A 19,209-nucleotide genomic window follows, 5' to 3' on the forward strand; every position below is an offset into this window, starting at 1 on the left:
TTAACCCAGCTTAGTTGCCAGTTCTTTAGCCTTTGCTTTTTCAAGCTTCGCAATGCGAGCCACTGATTTTGGACCCAAAACATTACCGCCCCAGTGACGACGGATCTGCAAGGAAGAGAGAACAGGTTAGATGCCTCATACAATCTCTTACTATATCATTCAGTCAGCTTGTTCAATTCCACTCTGTTCTGCACAAGAGCTCTCTCAACTAGGAAGTCCTACACATCTCCAGCAGTGAACTATGTTTTGGAGCAGCGTAGATAAGAGTTCAAAAACCTTCCCCCATGGTGCTGGATTCAGATATGAGATAGCTTCTGAACCCAGGGATGGAGCTGAGCCCAGCAGAAGCTGTTGCCCCCTTTACAACCCTAATATTGCAATAACTCCATTTACTTGTAACTTGGTGACAGTGTTCACATTTTACCCCACCCTCAGGTAATGAATCTGGATACATCATAGGCAGATCTGAGTATAAGACCCCAAACAGGCTTCAAGCTGATGTCATTGTGTCTGAAATGATTCATGTTCCACTGTGAAGCTTCTGGAGTTGTTAACACTGTAAGACACAAGGCTAGCAGCACACAGAACCTTACCTCATCATATCTGTCATTGTAGTTGGTCTTGACAGCCTCCACCAGCTTTGCAAGGGCTCCCTTATCCTCCCTGTTGGCAACAGTTTTAGTTCCTTTAGCACCTCAATGTAGTTTTTTCTATACATCTTCTACCTCTGTTTTCAGGCTAAGCACAGGCATCATTTACCAAGGGTTAACCACTCAAACCATCAATGCTTTACAAACTAGCACTGCTCAGATTGTTAATAGTTCCATCTATGTGTTTTAGAGGAAATACCCGTTTTACAAAGCCAAAGTAATCTGTATCTTCGGTATCTGACAGAGCTCTTAATACAGAAGGACTGTATTACCCATAGATAGCCACATTACAGAAGTAGTATTTTATCTAATGTTACTCCTTTAAACTAGAGAGACCCAAGTTTCCCGTCCATCTGCCTGACAAGTCTGTGCTTATGGGCAGTTTGCTTTCTCCACCACAGTGAATCACAGAATACTTACGGGTTCACCTGGGTGAAAGCCACAGAAGTGCAAGTTTTCCTGTGGACCAGCCGCCCCAGTCTGGCTTTGCCCTTGATGATGCAGTATGGCACTCCCATCTTGCGGCACAGCGCTGGCAAGAAGACCACCAGCTGAAAAGAAAGGGAGCAAGCTGTATAACTGAGGGAGAACAATCTTCTTCAAATCAGCCTGGGCCATGGCAGTTGCTCAGTGTTAAAAAGCTCGTTTTGCTCTTCACTGTTGATTCAGGTGAAGAAATTCATACATCATTGCAAGGGCCAAGCCTCATTGTAACACCAGGACAACTATGAACATGCATAAGCATTCCAGTTGTGGTAAATATTTCTTTATGCATTCTTTTCACACCATAAATTTGTACCAGAATGCATTTCCCTCCCCAACTCCAGTTCCAACTTCAGTTTAAGTTACAGAGAGCCTAGAAAGCATACCAGCAAGTACACTTACCTCAATGGGGTCCACATCGTGGGCAATAACCACAAGCTGAGCTTTCTTGTTCTCTACCAGAGTTGTGACAGTGTTAATACCTGAAAAACAAGTTCTAGGTAAGCTTTGAGTCCAGTCAATCTGTTTTTAAAGCTTTCTCATAAAACCAGCTCAGATTCCATAGCACAGCTTCATTATGGAAGTTGGGAAAACTTCACATGCTCAGTAGCGCAAAGAAGATATTCCATGGACGATTTGCTAAAGCTCAGGGTTAAAAAGCTCGTCTGTTTTGCTCTTCACTTTGAGCTCAGGTGAAGAAATTCATACATCATTGCAATAGCTCGTCCAATCCCATTTAGCTGATGCCAAGCACCAACTCTTCTCATCAGTTTTCTCTCTAACAAAGCATCACACCCCTGTAAGTGCAAGCAGTCCAATCCACGTACAAAGTTACCTGCTCGGAGGACCGGTGGCCGCTTAGTCGGAGCATCACCCTTTCCTGCAGCTTTCTGCTCAGCACGAGCCAGAAGCCTCTGCTTCTTCTCTTGCTTACTTTCAGGCCTGTATTTGTGTGCCAGCTTCAGAAGCTGTGTAGCTGAAAGAGAACATCTACTAGTGAGTTGCATGACCTGAAAACCTAAGCATTACTTTTTAACATACTGAAGTGCATCAGCGATCTTGGTGGTTGTCATCAAATTAGTATCAAAGACAACAAAGTTAGCATCATTTGCATGTGCCAGCGTGCCTCCAGAGCCCGTATCTAGCTCTGCTGGCAAGGACATCTCCTTCACTGCTTGGATGAGGACCTCCACAGCAGTTACGGCTAAAGGTGATACACTTTCTCCTTTAAAGCAAGCAACTTATTTGGCAAGCTCTATGAGGTAGTTATTCTACATAGGTCTCAAGTTTCCTGCACAGACACTGTCACTTGGAAGATTATGTACTTGTTCACAGGAGACCCTGAAGTCCCTTGTTCCCCACTTTCCACATCAGTCTGCAGGATGCTGTCTTCCCGCCCAAAATCCTGCACTCGGACTTCAACTACCTGTTCACAGGTAAAAGAACCCCACACGTTCTACATCAGGCTGGCAGAATGGACTCTAATGGAAGCACACAGCTCAAATAACTCTGAGTTTGGGTCTTTCAATGGGAAATTAGGTATTTTCTATTCCCTTTTTAAAGTACATAGCAATTCCCTTTTTAAAGTACATAGCAGCTATAGTACTGAGGTCAGCCAATTCAGACAGCAGCTTGCTGCTGACATCCCCCCCAGTCCCTATTAAAGACTCCCTAAATGCTTGGAAAGGCACTCTGGCTTATCTTTGCTACATCTGATGTTTGTTTCCTTCCTCTTCTCTGAGGTGTATCCCATCAAGGACCGAAATCAAGAGAATTTTGTGGGACGCATCCTTACCTGTCTGGCGGTCCAAAGCCTGGGTGAACTGGTTAATGGCAGGAGGCACCTTCAGGCGTTTATAAAGAATGGATCTCTGGCGCTGCAGCCTGATGTAGCGCGGCCATTTCACAAAACGTGTGAGATCACGCTTCGGCTGGATATCCTGTCCTGAAATACAAACTTCAACTTAGAACTGTTCCAAAACCACACAGCAACAGTACAGAGCAGGCAGATGTGCATCAGTGATCTTGGTGGTGACATGTCAGCACTGTAGCTCAGATAGCAAACGTTTCACATCATCTGCACACCATACAAAACAAAACATCTGAACTGATAACCACACCACAGGCAAAAGGGCAAGACTCCAGTACAAACGAGCATTTATAAGACAAAACCACAACAAGATATAAATATGCTTACAAGAAAGCTGGGGAGGGGCTCTTTATCAGGGAGTACAGGGACAAGATGAGGAGGAAGAGTTTTTAGTTGAAAGAGGGAAGATTTAGATAGTATCTTAGGAAGAAATGTTTTCCTGTGAGGGTGGTGAGGCAGTGGATCATGCTGCCCAGAGAAGTCGTGGCTGCCCCATCCCTGGAGGTGTTCAAGGCCACGTTAGATAGGGCTTCGAGCAACCTGATCCAGTGGGAGATACACCTGCCCATGGCAGAGGGACTGGAACTAGATGGGCTTTAAGGTCCCTTCCAACCCAAACCATTGTGTGATTCTATGAAGAAACTCTGTAACGAGGAATTCAGCCAATTTCCCATAGCCACCTTCACACAGTTAATGAAGGACAGTCTTTAACTGCAGTCAGCAAGGCCACTACCTTCATCGTTCCTTCCACTTTACAGCTTTATTACAATCAAGGTCTCTGTTTATAATTTGCGCATCTGTCTACAAAACAAAAATCTCTCAAGCAAGTAACCCCAGCATCCACTTACTCACCAATGCCAAAGTTCTTGGGCCTCTTCTCAAAGAGGGGATTGACCACCTTCTTGGCCTCCTGCTTCTTGACTACAGCAGGGGCCGGGGCCACCTTCTTGCCCTTGGCCTTCTTTCCTTTCGGCTGTAAGGAAGACAGAGACACTTCCTTCATTTGCTTCCGATACCGGTGTGCTTAAAGATCTTTCAGTTCTCCCTGGAAATGCCTTTCCCCGGGCATCCCACCCACCTGGCAGTCTCCCACTTATTCTTCCACAGAGAAAATCCTTCGGTGGGATTTCGGGAGGTTCATGAGGGTCCTCGAAAGGGATCCCATTTAGAATCGCTCCTGGAGCTCCCCAGCCAAGAAGCAGCTGATACTCCACCGCAAGCACCTAGCCACTCCCTACAGCCGGTTACAGGGCACCGGTTCCGGGCCCGGGCCCACGCCAGGAGCATCGCCCCCTCCAGGCCCTGCCTCAGCCCCAGCCTCCCTCCCATCGGCGCCGGTCACCGCAAACCGAACACGGACCGCCCCCCTCCACCGCATCCACAGCCCCCGAGCACCGGCACGGCTCTCCGTGCCAAGCCACGGGCCAGCGGCGGGGTCAAATGAAGGCGGATGGCGGCGGATAACCCCAACACCCCATCCGAGCGCCGCCGCTCACCATCTTGGACTGAGGGAGAGAGAGGAGGAGTGGTGCATGCCGGGAGATATCTAGGGTGCGCGAAATCTCGCGAGAGCACGGCAGCGGCGCGAATTCTCGCGGGAAGAACGGTGTTGCTATGAGGTCTCGTGAGAACGCGGCGGCGGCAGAGAGAAGACTCTCGTGATTACGGTGTGCCACGAAATCTCGCGAGAACCCGGCTGTGGGGCGGGGCGGGAGCGGCCGCCATGGCGCAGCAGCGGGTGCTGCCGCAGAGCAAGGAGACCCTGCTGCAGTCGTACAACAAGCGCCTCAAGGACGATGTCAAGTCGATCATGGACAATTTCACTGAAATCATCAAGACGGCCAAGGTGGGGCTTGAGCTGTAACCGAGTCCTGAGGGGAGGGGAAGGCTGCACTCGTGGGGGCCTCGGGGTTCCTGAGGGGAGAGGCGGGCCCTGAGGGAGTAGGGATGGCTGTGAAGGAGGAGGAGGCCCTGAGGGGGTAAGGGTGGTTGTGAGTGGGGAGCAGAGGTCCTGAGGGGAGAGGGGGTCCGTGAGAGGAGAAAAGGGGCCCTGAGGGTTAAAGGGGTGGCTGAGAGGCGAGGAGGAGCCTGAGGGGAAAGGGAGCGGCTGTGAAGGGGGAGCAGGGGGGGGCCTGAGGGTTAAAGGGGTGGCTGAGAGGCGGGGAGGAGCCTGAGGGGAAAAGGAGTGTCTGTGAGGGGGGAGCAGAGGGGACAGTGGACTGAAGGAGGAGTGAGGCCCTGAGCAGGGAAGAGGTGGCTGTAAGAGGGGTGCAGAGGACCTTTCTCTTGCATCCCCTGAGAAGCTTTCATTGCTCAGGGCAGGCAGCAGTCAGTTAGTTCTCCCTGGCTGCTGCTGACCTCCCTGCCTCTGCCCTGCAGCACTGAAGTGATGTTGCTGGACATGGGAGTAGTGCAGAAGCAGGTATTGGAGGTGATCTGTGTGTGCTGTAGAGTCCAGAGTCCACCCGAGGGATTCCAGCTGTGGACTGAACTGAAGTGAGATGCTGTATAATGTGGTGATCATGTGTCAGGATTTTAGTGTGTAAAGGTGTGTATCTATGCTTTTGCTTTTAGATTGAGGATGAAACTCAAGTCTCTCGAGCAACCCAGGGTGAACAAGATAACTATGAGATGCATGTCAGAGCGGCAAACATTGTGAGTAGCACCCTGCGTTTCAGATCAGTGGGCAGCACATCCTTCGGGTACTGTTGGGCCCATTATTTAATCTAGGCCAGCCTTTTATAACTCTTACGAGGACTGCTGCTAGAAGAATAACCTCATGTTTGGGCTGGCTGTTAGGTAGATTCCTTTGCTAGGGAAGGGCTGGGTAGCCTGGATAATCAGCTGTAGGCTTCTGTCAGAATCCTCATGTAATGACGGAGTTTTTACTTCAGATGAGGCTTCAGCTGAAGAAGCAGCTTGGGAGGTGTTGTTTTAGGCTCAGAGCAAAGCAGTGTTTTGATAGACTGCGTGCTGTGTGATTTTTCTCCCTGCTGCAAGGTCCGAGCTGGCGAGTCCCTGATGAAACTTGTGTCTGACCTGAAGCAGTTCTTGATCCTCAATGATTTCCCCTCTGTGAATGAAGCTATCAACCAGCGTAACCAGCAGCTGAAGAGCTTGCAGGAGGAATGTGACAAGAAGTTGATTGCACTACGGGATGAGATCTCCATTGACCTGTACGAGCTAGAAGAAGAATATTACTCTTCCAGGTACAAATAAGGCAGCGGACTTCTTCCTTATGACTCCAGCCCTTTTGGGGTAGTTAGTCGAGACAAACAAGTAGTCCTTAGAGCACAGGTCTTGAGAATGTTCCCAACAGAATTTGACTCCTATTTTTAATTAGCTCAAACTCTTTCTGCAACTAAAGCAACTGCCTTTTCCCTGTAGATTTTATACAGGATGTAGATGTTGTAGTGAAAGAGGTGTTCACAGCATCCAAGGTGCCAGCTTTGGTTGGGTAGATTTGACAGGTAATTTGCTTAGGGTTGTTTTGTAATCATTGTAAAAGGAGACAAATTTCTTCAGGGGTGCAGGCTTCTGTCTGAGTATCCCTCTGGAGGAGCCTCTCCTTAGAGAGACTTGCTGAGCTGGGTCAGATGAGATCACCCCATCTTTGTGGTGAGGCCTCTCACAAGTGACCTGTTTATACAGTGCCTTTTCCCTTGTAGTCTGCTGCCCTGTTTGGGTCAGCATTTGAAAGGAGCAAAAAAAGACGTGCTTATTTTTGTTGGATCATGAAGTAGTGTGCTAGGAATTTCTAAGGAAGACTTATTACAGATTTGTTTGTGGGATTTTTAATATTTTAAAAAGGCTCTTAGGAAACAGGCTTTGGAGAACTCAGACACTTTATGTTTTGTATTTTTTTCTCTCTTATGCACCCAGCACTTCTTGTGAATGATGCAGTAAATGAAAGCAGGAGAAAACAGATGAGAACCTGATTATTTTGGCTGCACTGTCCAAGCTAAATGAAGTCAGTGCAATAATGCTATGATTTCTAAAGAGAAACTTAACTTTTCAAAAAGTTATTTAAAGTTTTAGTGTCCAGGTTTTCTATTTTTGCCTTTCCGTTCCTTCTAAGAATGCTGAATGTCTACAACTCCAGCTAAGTTAACTAAAACTCTAATGCTCAGTATCTTTGGAAGTTAGGCCATTATTTATGGTTAATACATGTATTTAAGAGTAAAAATATATTGATATGACATAGCTTATGCACTATTATGACATTGGAAAAAAACAAGGTACGAGTTTAGAGGAGTTTTTCAAACTTGACTCAGTTTTTGGGGAGGTGGTAAGAAGTTCTAGAAACAGCTCAGAAATGGAGAGTGATAGTTGCAAACCTGAGCACCAGTCCAGACCTTAACAGCTCTGGGGTGCAACCACTACGTGGCCTTCAGACAGCATAGCATGAGCTGTATCCAGAGTGAGGCCCTGGGGGATGATAGTGCCTCGTGTGTGCCAGGCGTGCTTCCCTGACACTGCCAGACTGCCACCATTGTGTGTTGGTAGCTTTAATTTTTGGGCTGAGGGGTTCTGACCATGCTGGCATGGTTTGTTCCCCTGCCTGGCACCACATGCCCTGTAAAGCAACTCTGCTAACAGGACTGACATCTAAGCACAAATATTGGCATACACCAAACAGATTTGCCTTCATGCTCTTTCTTATAAGAGTGGTGACAAGGTTAAAAAATGTGGCGACTTTGCAGAGCTGTGATCCCTCCACTGAAGCCTCATATCATGTAGCACTTAGTCATTTGCTTTTAGCACTTATAGCCTTCCTGTGCTCTTTCCTGTCTTTTTCTGCACCAAAGAAATAGCGTGTGTGTAAATATAGGAACAGTGATTTATTCAAAGTCCTTTTATAATTAGAGTACTAAGATATTTTTAATGAAACCTTATTGCCTTATGTGGGGGAAAAGCGTTTCTGTTACGTCAAGTCACAATCATGTTTAAATGGCTGTAAATGCAGTAGCTGGTTTGCCTGCAAACATGTTCTGGGCTGTCCCGTGAGCCCAGCTGAGGTTGCCTCTCTGCAGTGTCTGTTAATGTCTCATGGGGCTCCATCCCACAGGATTTATAAAGAGATGTGTAGTCCCATGAGGGCAGGACATGGGTTCCACCCAACCATCCTGCCAGACTGCCCTCACGTGCTCCTGTTTACCCAAAGTTCACTGGTTAGTTTATTTTAGGCCGTCCCTCTGGGACAGACGGTAGAAAAGCAAGCTCCCTGCAGCAGCACGCCTCTGGGTGCTGCAGAGCTGAGAGCTGCCCTGTGCTTTGCTCCCGACGGCTGCAGAAATCCTGTGGAAGGGAGCGTCTCCTGCCCAGCAGTTGTCCCTGCTGTTGTGCTGAGGGGCCTTAGGAGACAGCCCCTTAGCAGGTCTCTAATAGGATGTGCCTCAGTTGTAGCATTGGGTTTTATTGCTAGGCTCTTTATGTTTACAGGGAGTATTTGAGGATACCTGAAAGCAGGTCACCAACACTAAAGTGGAGTAGATTGTTCTGTGAAGGAGCCTTTGCTTTCAGTCCTTGTGTTCAGCTGGTTTCCTCTGTGCACAGACCCTGCCAGCCCCGTGGGCAAAGTCCCTTTCACACACTGAGAAGCCCTCAGTCAAAGGACAGAGTAGCATAGCAGTAACTGTCGTGGGCTGTGCAGTAGCTGCTCGTTCATGCTGACATTTGAGGAGTGGTAAGTAAGAGCAAAGCTTAGACTTTTGGAACTGGCAGCAGGACAAGAAGTAACGCTTCAGACACAGCTAAGATTTTCTTACTAACTCACCTGCCCAGATGTGGTGGATGCTGTGGCCAGGTTCACCTTGGAAAACATAGCCTGAGGTCCTAGACAGGAAAGGAGTCATAGTTTTGGTTCTGTCCTCAAAGGTCTTTGGTAATTTAACCCAGCTTCACTGCATATTGGGGACTGTAGGGAAGGGTGACATTGCAAGGGTTTTTACAAAGGCCCCAGATATAAAACCTGTATCCACTGCCATCTTGCTTCTATGGCAAAACTAGCCAGAAAAAAGCTCAAAAGCAGATGCTTGCAACAAGTGCTTTGTGTGCTTATTCCCCAAAGCAGTAACTCAGAGTCCAGTCCAGCTTGCCGTATCTCATCCTAAACCCCAGATTTGTGTTTATGTTTCCTTGCTCTCTCCTGTGAGATGACAGGAGCTGTCTTGAGTGTGGGGTGAGATCTCAACATGTTTCATGTTTGTGCAATTTGAAATGTCTCTTATTGCTAAACTTTTTTTCCCAAAGCATCTATTCAAGTCCATACATTACAAATGTAAATAAAGCTGCGACAACAAAATCACTTGACCCATTGGGTTTGTTTTACTCTGAATGCAAGCTGCTTTCTGCTCTAGCACTCACTTTGTCTTGGATGTCTCTTGTGTGTGCAGCTCCTTCCTATCTTTGGAATTAGTTTTGGATTTGTTCCAGTTTCTTCATCGTTTTTCTTTTTAGTTTTGGCCCTACCACACTGTGCTTTTCCTTTGGATCACAGGCAAGAATTAGACAGTTGTTGAAAAGCATTGCTTTCCCCACTGCTAGTTCATCCAGCTCTGTAGTCTACAGCGGACAAATCCAGCAAGCTGCTTGTAGAACAGCTCAGCTCTGCTGGAAGCAGTAGAGTGTCTCAGGGCTTTATAGTCAGGCTGAGGAGCCTCAGTAGAAGACCCAGACCTTCCACGGAATGCTTTGTTGGAAGGGCAAGGGTGCAAATAAGTTTCTTTGTCGTGCTACCGACAGGCCCTAAAACGGTTGTGCTGGCTTTTCTGCTGAACTTAAATTTAGATTTCTGTTTTTTCTTTAATGTAGGTTGTGACTTAACTCCAAGTAAAGTAGTTTTGGATGAGGTCCTTGCCTCGCTCAGAACAGTAGAAGTCCCATATTTGGGGTGCTAGGATTTCAGCTCAGGTCTTTCCAGGGACTTGCAGTGTCTGAAACAGAATTGAGCCTCTGTTTCTGTTTGTAGCGATAGTTTTATCTCTGCAATTCCCCTGATCCTTACTGGTTCCCTGGGGTTCAAGGCCAGTCCTTCGGGGTACCTTAGGGAAGGCCAGGTCACAAGGCTTGTGATGAGTTTGTGAATGCAGACCTTGCATCCATTAACTTTTTTTGCCATTTTCTTAATGCTTTGCTTCTGTCTTGCTCCCCGCACCCCTCCCCTCCTCTCTCACTGCCCCTGCTGTCTCTCCTCTCTGGGGCTGTTTGTTCTGGAAAGCTACAGTCTGTGTGACAGCAATGATCTTCCACTGTGCGAAGCCTACTGGAGACAAGACTTTGCCACGCTGTCCCCCGAAAGCCTCTCCATGCCTCTGGCCGCTGCCACAGCAGAGCAGAGCGTTGCTGCCTCCCAGAGCTCAACCCCATCGCACCCCCACGTGAATGGGCACGGGGCAGGTCCTGCAGAGCAGTCCTGAAGAGGACCTTCTGCTGCCGAACGTGTTCTGCTGTTGGAAGTCTTCCACCTGCTGTATTGAGCAAGCGTCTCCTCCTGTCAGGAGAAGGCACTGGAGCTGTGTTTGCAGGTTTCTGTGCCCTGGACAGCCACAGTGCTTTCCCCACCCCTGCAACATTGCCAGGAACGCTCCTCTCCCCTAAGAGAATGCGATTTGTAAATACCAAGTTGATTGCTCTAACAAGTTAAGAGTTAGGTATGCTTTTACATGATAGTTACATGTAGATTTTGTTAGAAATCGTTTGCTTCTATGTGAATTTCAGTAAGTGCAGGCCAGTGGTTTTTGGGGATAAACTTGAGGCAAATGGGGGGGGGCAGTGAGTGTTTGGGGTTTTACTTCTGCTTCCCAAGGCTATTGGCATTCTGGCTGCTTTAGAGTTCTCTCAGGATAGAATCTGACAGCTTCCATTCTACTTCATCAGAGTAAGAATCCTGTAGTATTGTCTCCCTGCAGTCTTTGCTGTCAGAGCCCCTCAGATTGGACTTCCTGCTCAGTCATTCAGGAGGAGGCTCTGGGGAGACCTGTGCCGAAGAGCAGTGTTCTCTCTTTTGACAAGGAATCAAGCTGAGGTGTTGATGATGACACGTGCTCCAGGCCGGAGATCAAAGCAGCAACACACATTAGTTAACCTGATTCCTTTTCCAGTGTTTACACAGAAACTTTCTATCTCCAGAGCCTGAACTATTGGGTAGCTGGCATTTACGCTGGCTCATGGTTTCGTCTAACGAACCTTGAGATGACTGGGGTGTTTTGAGCTGTCAGGGGAATGTGGTGACTCGCAGTTCCCTTCTAAAGCAGCTTTGGTGCTTTGTCTACAACTGCTCAGCAGTGTTGCACGTCTCCTGTCCTTTATCTTCCCAGCTGTCCTGTGTTGATGTGAGCAGCACAGCTGGAAGGGGGGTGGCAGGACTGGAACATTATGAAGGCGGTGCCATGCCGCCACAGCTGAGCTTCCCCTGTGTTCTGCTGTAACGTCTCATTCCGTAGGATGTGAATTTCACTTTAATTTTTGATTTATTTTGCTTCCATTCCATTTATTTTTGTAATTAGGTGGTTTAATAAAACTCACTCTTTTCTACGATCAAAGGTGTGTGTTTTCAGCCGTAAGGCTCTGCAGAAATACAATGTGAAATCCCTGTAATCCCCAAACCACCATTACTGTTTCCTTCCCCCGTGCCCCAAAAACCATTATCTGTTACCATTATCTCCCCTTGTACCCCAAATACTGCCGTTACTGTTATCTCTCCCGTACCCCAAAACTGTTGTTACCTCCTGTACCACAAAAACCTCACTGTTACCGTTATCTCCCCCATACCCCAAACTTGCTGTTACTGTTTACGCCCATACCCCCAAAACCAATTACCCACCCCCCGTACCCTAAAAGCCACCATTACCTTCCCCCCATTCCCCAAAAGCCGCTGCTACCTCCCGTACTCCCCAGGAAATGCCGTTGCTTCCTCCTGTACCCCAAAACCACCATTACCCCATACCCAAAACAACGCCGTTACCGTTACTCTCATACCCCAAAACTGCTGTTACTGCTACCTCCCCCATACCCCCAAACCCACCGCTACCATAACAGCCTCATACCCCCAAACCCGTCGGTACCCCCATCCCTGAAACCGCTGTTATCGTTGCCATCCTGTACCCCAAAACCCGTTTCCTCTCTCCATACCCCCAAACCCACCGCTACGGTTACAGCCCCATACCCCAAAACCCGTTGGTACTATTGCTCTCCCCCCCGTACCCCCAAAGCTGCTGCTACCGTTACAGCCCCGAACCCCAAAACCCACCGTTACTGTTACCCCCCGTACCCCAAAACCCGCCGACCCCCCCGCCCGCCGAGCCGGTTCCGTGCCCGTAGAGCAGGGCGAGCCTCCGAGCTCCACGTGCCAGCGGCCGTTTTCGGCCGTGTGACGTCACTTCCTGGCGGCGGCGCCGCGCGTGGCGGAAGCGGAAGTGTTACCCGTGCCGGGTCTAAAAGAGCGTGGGGACATGGCCACCCTCGCCGCCCAGGACTCCTACCTGCAGGGGCTGGCGAGGAGGGTGTGTGCGCAGCCCGGCCCGGAGCCGCGCAAGAGGAAACTCGGTAATGGAGCCGAGCGGGTGCTGGGCCTGGGGCCGCCACCGCGCCAGGGTTAAAGGGAAAGCGGGCTCTGGTGTAACGTGCTTGTGCCCCCGTACTCTGTGCTGGTGTAGGCCGCACCTTGAATCCTTGGTTCAGCTTTGGGCCCCTCGCTACGAAAATGACATTGACGGGCTGGAGCCCTCCCGGAGGAGGGAACGGAGCTGGGGAAGGGGCTGCAGAACAAGCCTTGTCGGAGGTGGCTGAGGGAACTGGGGCTGTTAAGCCTGGAGAAAAGGAAGCTGAGGGGAGACCTCATGGCTCTCTGCAGCTCTGAGGGTATAGTGAGGTGGGTGCTGGTCTCTTCTCCCAGTAATAAGTGATAGGATGAGAGGAAATGGCCTCAAGTTGTGTTGAGGAAGGTTGAGACTGGATATCAGGAAACATTACTTCACTGAAAGGGTTTTCAAGCACTGGCAGAGGCTTCCTGGGGAAGTGGCAGAGTCCCCATCCTTGGAGGATTTAAAAGATATGGAGATGTGGTGCTTAGGGACACGGTGGTTTAGTGGTGGACTTGGCAGTGTTAGGTTTACAGTTGGACTCAATGATCTTAAGGGTCTTTTCCGACTGTGGTTGTTGGTCTCTTCCCCCAACTAAATAGTGTTAAGCAGAGAGGAAATGGCCTCAAGTTGCACCAGGGGAGGATTAGGTTAGATATCTTGAAAGTTTTCTTCACCACAAGGGTTCTCGGGCACTGACACAGCTGCCCAGAGCAGTGGTGGAGTCCCCATCCCTGGAGGCATTTAAAAGACAGGTAGAACAAGGTGCTCAGGGATATGGTTTAGTGATGAACAGGTATGGTTTGACTTGGTGATCTTAAAGATCTTCTTCCATCCAAACAATTCTATGAATCTTTGGGGCTTTTAAGCGCATCTATACACATAGTGGTTGGGAGAGCTGGAGTTTTACTGAAGTGTGTGAGTCTCTTTAAATACACCCTAAACCATGTAAGTTTTGAAGGATGAGCTGTGCCATTGCAGTACTGGAATTTATTCTTCATTATTAACTGAATGTTATGAAGTGGGAATGTAGCATTGTCCTGGCTTGCATAATTTGCTTTCCCCCCCACAGTGTCCAAGCCAGGCCAGCCCGAGGATGCCAGTGGGCAGCTCAAGAAGAAGAGAAGAAAGAAACCCAGGAAGCCAGCTGAGAAGACTAATACTCCTTCAGTCAAACAGATGGGCTCTAATGCCAATAAGCCTTCACCAGGACAGAAAGCAGCTGCTCAAGTCAGCAAATCATCTCCACAGGGCGTCACGCAGGGTAACAGTGAGAGTTTGGGTAAAGGTAAGAACACCAGTATTGCCAGGGTCTGGTTAAAGTCACCTGAGCTGAGGTGGCTGCTTCTCAGCTGCCTCACACATGTGTGGTTTGGGAAGCTAAAGAAGTTTGTCTGAATTAAAGATGTCCTTGCTTGTTCACTGTGTCCTGAAATCTTTTGCATATGTACAGACATTGTTAGCGTCAACATGGGGCAGCTCTCTGGAAAAAGGAGTGTTTGGTCTGAATCACAGCCTTTTTTGCATACTTGGGTGGCTTCTGGGAATGATTGCATGGATGGAATCTGTCATGCCTGGCTGGCTTTCCATTGGGAATCTGAAAAGCCTGATCACAAGGAGAATAGGTCCTTGGCATTTTTATTTCCACTAGCTTGGCAGTTCTGGCTTGTTAGGCACCGCGGGGTGTGCCAAGCTTCTCTGGCTAGCAGTGCTGAATGGTAATGTGGGTGGAATTCTGAAGAAAACAATGCAACAGAAACTCCGGGTTTCTTTGGCTTTTCTGTTCTATTCACAGCATCTCAGGAGCTCTCGGACCTGTTCCTGTAGCCATAGAAAGTTCTCCTGTTTACCTAATGCTGTCTTTTGAGTGTCTTTATTTTCTTCTTCTCATTTTCAGGGAGCAAAAGTGAACTGGGTTCCCCTTCTTTTGCTGCGATGAATCTCTTGCGTCAGAGACTACATGAGAAGATTCAAAAGGCTTCTGGACAAGTATGAGAACCCTTAATGTGCATCCATGTTTGTGTTTGTGCAGTGTAAATTCTCCCTGGCTTCCCAGGGGATGTGTGGACAGAGCTGTGATCTTTCATAGCTCAGGGGTTGAGCTAATACCATCCCTTGAGGAAGGGACTGTAGGAATTGCAGTGAGCCCTGTGTACATTGCAGTCCGGAAAAATATGAGGAAAGTTAGGGCCTGGCTTAGAGGAGAGCACACCTCTGGAGATTTTGGGGGAAAAAGGAAGGCACCAAGAGCCTGACAGGGAATGCAGTTGAGTAAAGGGTCTGAAATGCCTTCCCTGTGTTCAGTGTCTCTAACAGCCAAGCCCACAGCTCCCCGTTACGTGTTCTGTACTTTGGAGAAGCATGATGCCAGGAACTTGAGGACATCCCACTTTGAATTCTACTTTATCCCTTTAAGGCTCCCGATTCATGTGCATCCTTCTCCTTAGGGTGATGCCAAAGAACTGCCCCCTGCAGTCCTGGAGAAGAGGCAGCGGAGGAAGTATGAGAGAGAGAGAAAGAAGCGCCGAAGGAAGGAGCTGAAGATGAAGGCAAAAATGGAGAAGAAAGAAGCTGAGGAGGTACCAGTAGAGCCAGAAACCAAAAAGGAGGAGAGCCCAGCTGAGATTGTCTTTAACAAGGTCAAAGTCCATGAGGATAATGAGTTGAGCAAGATCCAGAAGAAGAAAGAGAAGAGGAAAGCAGTGAAAGGCAATATCACTCCTCTGACTGGCAGAAACTACAAGCAGCTGCTGAGCAGGCTGGAGACCAGGAAGAATAAGCTGGAGGAGCTCAAGGATAAAGACCAGAAGAAGGCTCAGGAGCTGGAGAATAAGATGAAATGGACAAACGTTCTCTATAAGGCAGAAGGTGTGAAGATCCGTGACAACGAGGAGCGGCTGAAGGAAGCACTGAAGCATAAGGAGAAGCGGAAAGCGCAGCGCAAAAAGCAATGGGAGCAGCGGACAGAAAAAGTGGTGGAAAGGATGCAACAGCGGCAGGAGAAACGCCGCAAGAACATTCAGAAGAAGAAGAAGGACAGGATAGAGAAGAAGAAAGCCAGGGCCCGGAAGAAAGGCCGTGTTCTGCCAGAGGACTTGAGGAAGGCGGGATTGAAGTGACGGTGAGGGGCTGGTCCCTGCTGCCTGGGGATGGCGGCTCTGGTGTGGGTGGTGATGGATGCTGCCCAGCAGGGTGTCCAGCTGCCACGCAGTGCTGCCACAGTGCTGGGACAGGCAGCACCTGGGGAAAGTGGCCAGCAGGGTGGTGGTTGCCATGGCTTCTGACTTGATAAAAAAAGCCTGTTGTATCTTTAATTAAATTTTCTATCCCGAAGGAACGCCCTCTGGTTGATTTATTGCAATAGCAATCATTGTTAATAACGGAGGCTGTGGGTCAGTGTGCTGAGCTGTGGCCCATGCTCTGAGGCCAGGATTGCCACCATGGCAACCAAGCGTGTTGACATCAGCCTCCCGAGGGGTGGGGTCTCTGGGGGACAGGACGAGGCTTTGCCCCGCCTCCCCGTGCTGCCATGGCAACGTGGTTCTACAAAGGCGTACTCCCCTCCGAAGTAAATTTTCCAGCTGGAATCTTTCATCTCCCTGTGTCCCGGAGTTTGTAAACCGCGGTTCTTCTGGAAGCTGGCTGTGTTGGGCTTCGCTTTGGGGGCTAACGCTGCAAAAAGAGCTTGGAAGATGAGGTAAAAAAAAGAGAAAACGGTGAAATCACCATGAGTTGAGTTGATGAGGGGTTTGTTGGCTGTGAAGTGTGACCCGAACCAGAGGGCAGATACAACCTTTCTGGATTTTAATCATAGGATCATGGAACAGTTTGGGTTGGAAGGGACCTTAAAGCCCATCCAGTTCCACCCCCTGCCATGGGCAGGGACACCTCCCACTGGATCAGGGGCTCCAAGCCCCATCCAGCCTGGCCTGGAACACCTCCAGGGATGGGGCAGCCGTGAGTTCTCTGGGCAACCTGGTCCAGGGCCTCACGTAACTTGTATGGAAAGATTGTGGTAGCCCAGCATTTGCTCTGTAAAGCATCTGAGGGTACTCTGCATCTTTGCGGTGTGTTGGGATGCATTAGCTGGAGGCAGAATTGTTGCACAGCAGTAAGGGGTAAACCAAGAGGTACAGTGAGCTGGAATCAGGGATTTCTCGCCTTGCTGAGGGCTTCCATGTGACCACGAGGCACACAGTCCCATTTTCATCTCAGAGGAAAGGAAATTTTTTTCACAGTTTGAGAATAATCTTGTGTGAAAACCATTATGCATGTGCCAAGTAGTGTTAATTATTTTATCTTTCTCTTCTGCTGCCTCTCTGCCACTATTTTTCTCTGTTATTTTGTTATTATCCTCTGTTCAGAATGCAAACCACACTGATCACAGATCTTTGAGGGCGTGCTCAGTGTGCTCCTTGGATGAAATGAGGAACAAGCATAAGTTTTCTGTAAAGAGTAGAAGGCTTCCTTGCATTAGGGATTCAGAACTTGATGGGTGCCGGGCTCCACTGTGTCACCAGGTGGGAAAAACACCCTACAGTGCTTCTGCAGAAAAGCCACCAGTGCACAGGTAGAGAACAGAAGCACAAAACCCCAGTCGCTGTTTCTGACTGGGAGTACAGAGCTGCAAGGTTTGCACTGGGCGCTGGACCTCCCCAAACTGTTGGTCACAGCACTAATGACATGTAACACGCTGTCTGCTTGTCTGAGTAAACTGGGTACCACAAGCTGCTGCCCGTTGGACTGCGGAACAGGCTGAGAGTTGCGATGAAACGTATATTTTACAGCTCCCCTATTAAAAATAAATGGTATGTCTCTTGTTGAAAGCAATCTAGAGAGAAGCTCAGCCTTATAGATATTTTTGAACTGTATTGTGAATACTGTTCACGATTTACGTCATGGTGCAGCAATGATTGTGTAATGCACAGGGAATAAAATCAGTGCATCCATCCTTTCCACCCTAACCTTCTGTGGAATAGTGACACCCTTATTCCAGTTCCCCAAGGAAAAACAGTGCTCCGGCTGATGGGAAGAGCAGTGGGCAGGTAAAGGCTATTTCCCCATTTGTAGCCAATTCTGACTTAACGGTTCACAGATTTTTATATCTTTTAAAGACAGTAAGTATGTCTTTGTAGTTTACACATATTAAACTTAGCACTTATTGCTTTTTATGCCATCATAGCAAATTGTGATCAGCACAAGGTAGATAATTACTCAGCCCAATTCATCTCAGAAGAAGCACCGTTAACTCGTTGAACCATATTCTTTGATGTTAGAATGATGCTTATGTTCATTTAAATGTTTCATTTTGCCAATTAAATGGAATATTATACAGATTGCGGGTTCCTACTCTTACGTATTTAGTACAAATCAAAGCCTTATTCTCTTTCAGTTTCAGAGAAGCTACGTTTCAAAAGGCTCGCAAAAGCGCAGATGTAAATGCAGTTGAGGAAGTTGGATCACTACCTGATTTTGTTGGTAAAATGTATTTCCATTATTGTCAGGTATTTTGATTTGCACTTGTAGAAGCCACCGTACATAGGATGGTTTTAGGTGAATGAAGCATAAAATCAAGCTCAGTAGTGACCTGGCACATTTTTGATGGTTTGTAAGTAATTTGGAAGAGTCCATTCATGGGAAAAATGGTTGTAAAATTGTCAATTAATCACAGTTTGCGTTTAGATGATAAATTTCAGTTATGATGTGAGCATATCTCATTCTTGGAAGGTGCAATTTTTTGCATCATACTTGGACTTAATTCATAGTTTCCATGCTTTTAACCTTCTGAAAAATCACAAATTAATAAAATCAAAGGAGTTTTTAAAATATACTTTATTTTTAATGTATGTTTGAATAGATTCCCCCTTCTGTGGAAAGCTGCCGTGCGCTGCACCAACTGCACGAGCTACAGAGGTCACGGTGTGGGTTTAGTGATTCATTGTGCATGTGTTGTGTGTTCAGTTCCAAGCTACATCATCCTCATTTCTTTCTTGGCAGTTCCTGAGGAAACGAGGAGTAATATCTTGGAACGCCTGTCAGAACGCCGTCGAGGCCGTCATGAGGAAGCACTAACCTCGATGTATCATGAGCTTGCCTGTATTGCTAGGGTAAGGCTAGATTTGTACTCCAGATAGTCTGGAGTCCATTGCTAAGGTCAGGGCATCATCTTCAAAAGATCAAACTGATTTCCTTACCTTTTTAGGAGGTAGAACCCTTTGTTTCAGAGCCTGGAAAATCCCTTCTGACAAAACTGGTGGAATCTGATAGAAAAATGGAACTTCTGTTTAAAAAGATTGAGTTTGATGCTACTCTGGAAGGCCTCTTGATTGAAGTAAGACAGCTTGTGCTGTTGTCTTATTGTCAGTTATCTGTACCCGCCCTCTGTAACAGCTTCTTATAGAATAACAGAATGGTTTGGGTTGGAAGTGACGTCAAAGCCCATCCTGTTCCACTCCCTGCCATAGGCAGGGACATCTCCCGCTGGATCCCGTTGCTCCAAGCCCCATCCAACCTGGCCTTGAACCCCTCCAGGGATGGGGCAACCACCACTGCTCTGGGCAACCTGGGCCAGGGCCTCCCCACCCTCACAGCAAAACTTTTCGTCCTATGATCTCATCTCAATCTC

General features: G+C 48.0%; 4 protein-coding genes and 4 non-coding genes across 9 annotated transcripts in view; 3 read left to right on the top strand and 5 right to left on the bottom strand.

Moving 5' to 3' along the window:
- On the bottom strand, nucleotides 1-4,006 carry RPL7A (ribosomal protein L7a). Its single transcript, XM_009569494.2, has 7 exons — nucleotides 3,856-4,006; nucleotides 2,929-3,078; nucleotides 1,969-2,109; nucleotides 1,536-1,615; nucleotides 1,071-1,201; nucleotides 594-663; nucleotides 1-105 (listed from the first exon to the last, which is right to left on the bottom strand). Exons 1-7 carry the CDS (start codon nucleotides 4,004-4,006, stop codon nucleotides 1-3), a joined length of 828 nt encoding a protein of 275 aa, XP_009567789.2.
- Nucleotides 1,273-1,345, bottom strand: LOC128854133 (small nucleolar RNA SNORD36). The gene has a single exon (XR_008453056.1). It is a non-coding gene; the product is annotated as a small nucleolar RNA SNORD36 (small nucleolar RNA).
- On the bottom strand, nucleotides 1,775-1,851 carry LOC128854139 (small nucleolar RNA SNORD36). The gene has a single exon (XR_008453062.1). It is a non-coding gene; the product is annotated as a small nucleolar RNA SNORD36 (small nucleolar RNA).
- Nucleotides 2,180-2,246, bottom strand: LOC128854141 (small nucleolar RNA SNORD24). The gene has a single exon (XR_008453064.1). It is a non-coding gene; the product is annotated as a small nucleolar RNA SNORD24 (small nucleolar RNA).
- On the bottom strand, nucleotides 3,146-3,215 carry LOC128854140 (small nucleolar RNA SNORD24). Its single transcript, XR_008453063.1, has one exon. It is a non-coding gene; the product is annotated as a small nucleolar RNA SNORD24 (small nucleolar RNA).
- A 671-nt stretch (nucleotides 4,007-4,677) lies between the features above and the next one.
- MED22 (mediator complex subunit 22) lies at nucleotides 4,678-11,528 on the top strand. Of its 2 annotated transcripts, none has more exons than XM_054083786.1 (4): nucleotides 4,678-4,849; nucleotides 5,578-5,658; nucleotides 6,004-6,212; nucleotides 10,229-11,528. In XM_054083786.1, exons 1-4 carry the CDS (start codon nucleotides 4,727-4,729, stop codon nucleotides 10,419-10,421), a joined length of 606 nt encoding a protein of 201 aa, XP_053939761.1. In that variant the 5' UTR covers nucleotides 4,678-4,726; the 3' UTR covers nucleotides 10,422-11,528. The 2 variants fall into 2 exon arrangements, with proteins under 2 accessions (XP_053939761.1, XP_009567787.2); XM_009569492.2 differs by having other exon boundaries at nucleotides 4,680-4,849; nucleotides 10,223-11,526.
- An 886-nt stretch (nucleotides 11,529-12,414) lies between these two features.
- SURF6 (surfeit 6) lies at nucleotides 12,415-15,853 on the top strand. The gene is made up of 4 exons (XM_009569491.2): nucleotides 12,415-12,549; nucleotides 13,657-13,872; nucleotides 14,482-14,573; nucleotides 15,032-15,853. The coding sequence occupies exons 1-4, from the start codon at nucleotides 12,456-12,458 to the stop codon at nucleotides 15,701-15,703; spliced, it is 1,074 nt and encodes a 357-aa protein (XP_009567786.1). The 5' UTR covers nucleotides 12,415-12,455; the 3' UTR covers nucleotides 15,704-15,853.
- A 182-nt stretch (nucleotides 15,854-16,035) lies between these two features.
- Nucleotides 16,036-19,209, top strand: part of CCDC180 (coiled-coil domain containing 180) — a 28,120-nt gene continuing 24,946 nt past the window's right edge. The window contains 4 exon segments of the mRNA XM_054084314.1: nucleotides 16,036-16,281; nucleotides 17,977-18,062; nucleotides 18,582-18,691; nucleotides 18,787-18,915. Coding sequence (XP_053940289.1) covers nucleotides 16,277-16,281; nucleotides 17,977-18,062; nucleotides 18,582-18,691; nucleotides 18,787-18,915 — 330 coding nt within the window. The 5' untranslated portion in view covers nucleotides 16,036-16,276.

This window comes from Cuculus canorus, chromosome 19 (genome assembly GCF_017976375.1).
Source record: "Cuculus canorus isolate bCucCan1 chromosome 19, bCucCan1.pri, whole genome shotgun sequence".
Lineage (NCBI taxonomy): Eukaryota > Metazoa > Chordata > Aves > Cuculiformes > Cuculidae > Cuculus > Cuculus canorus.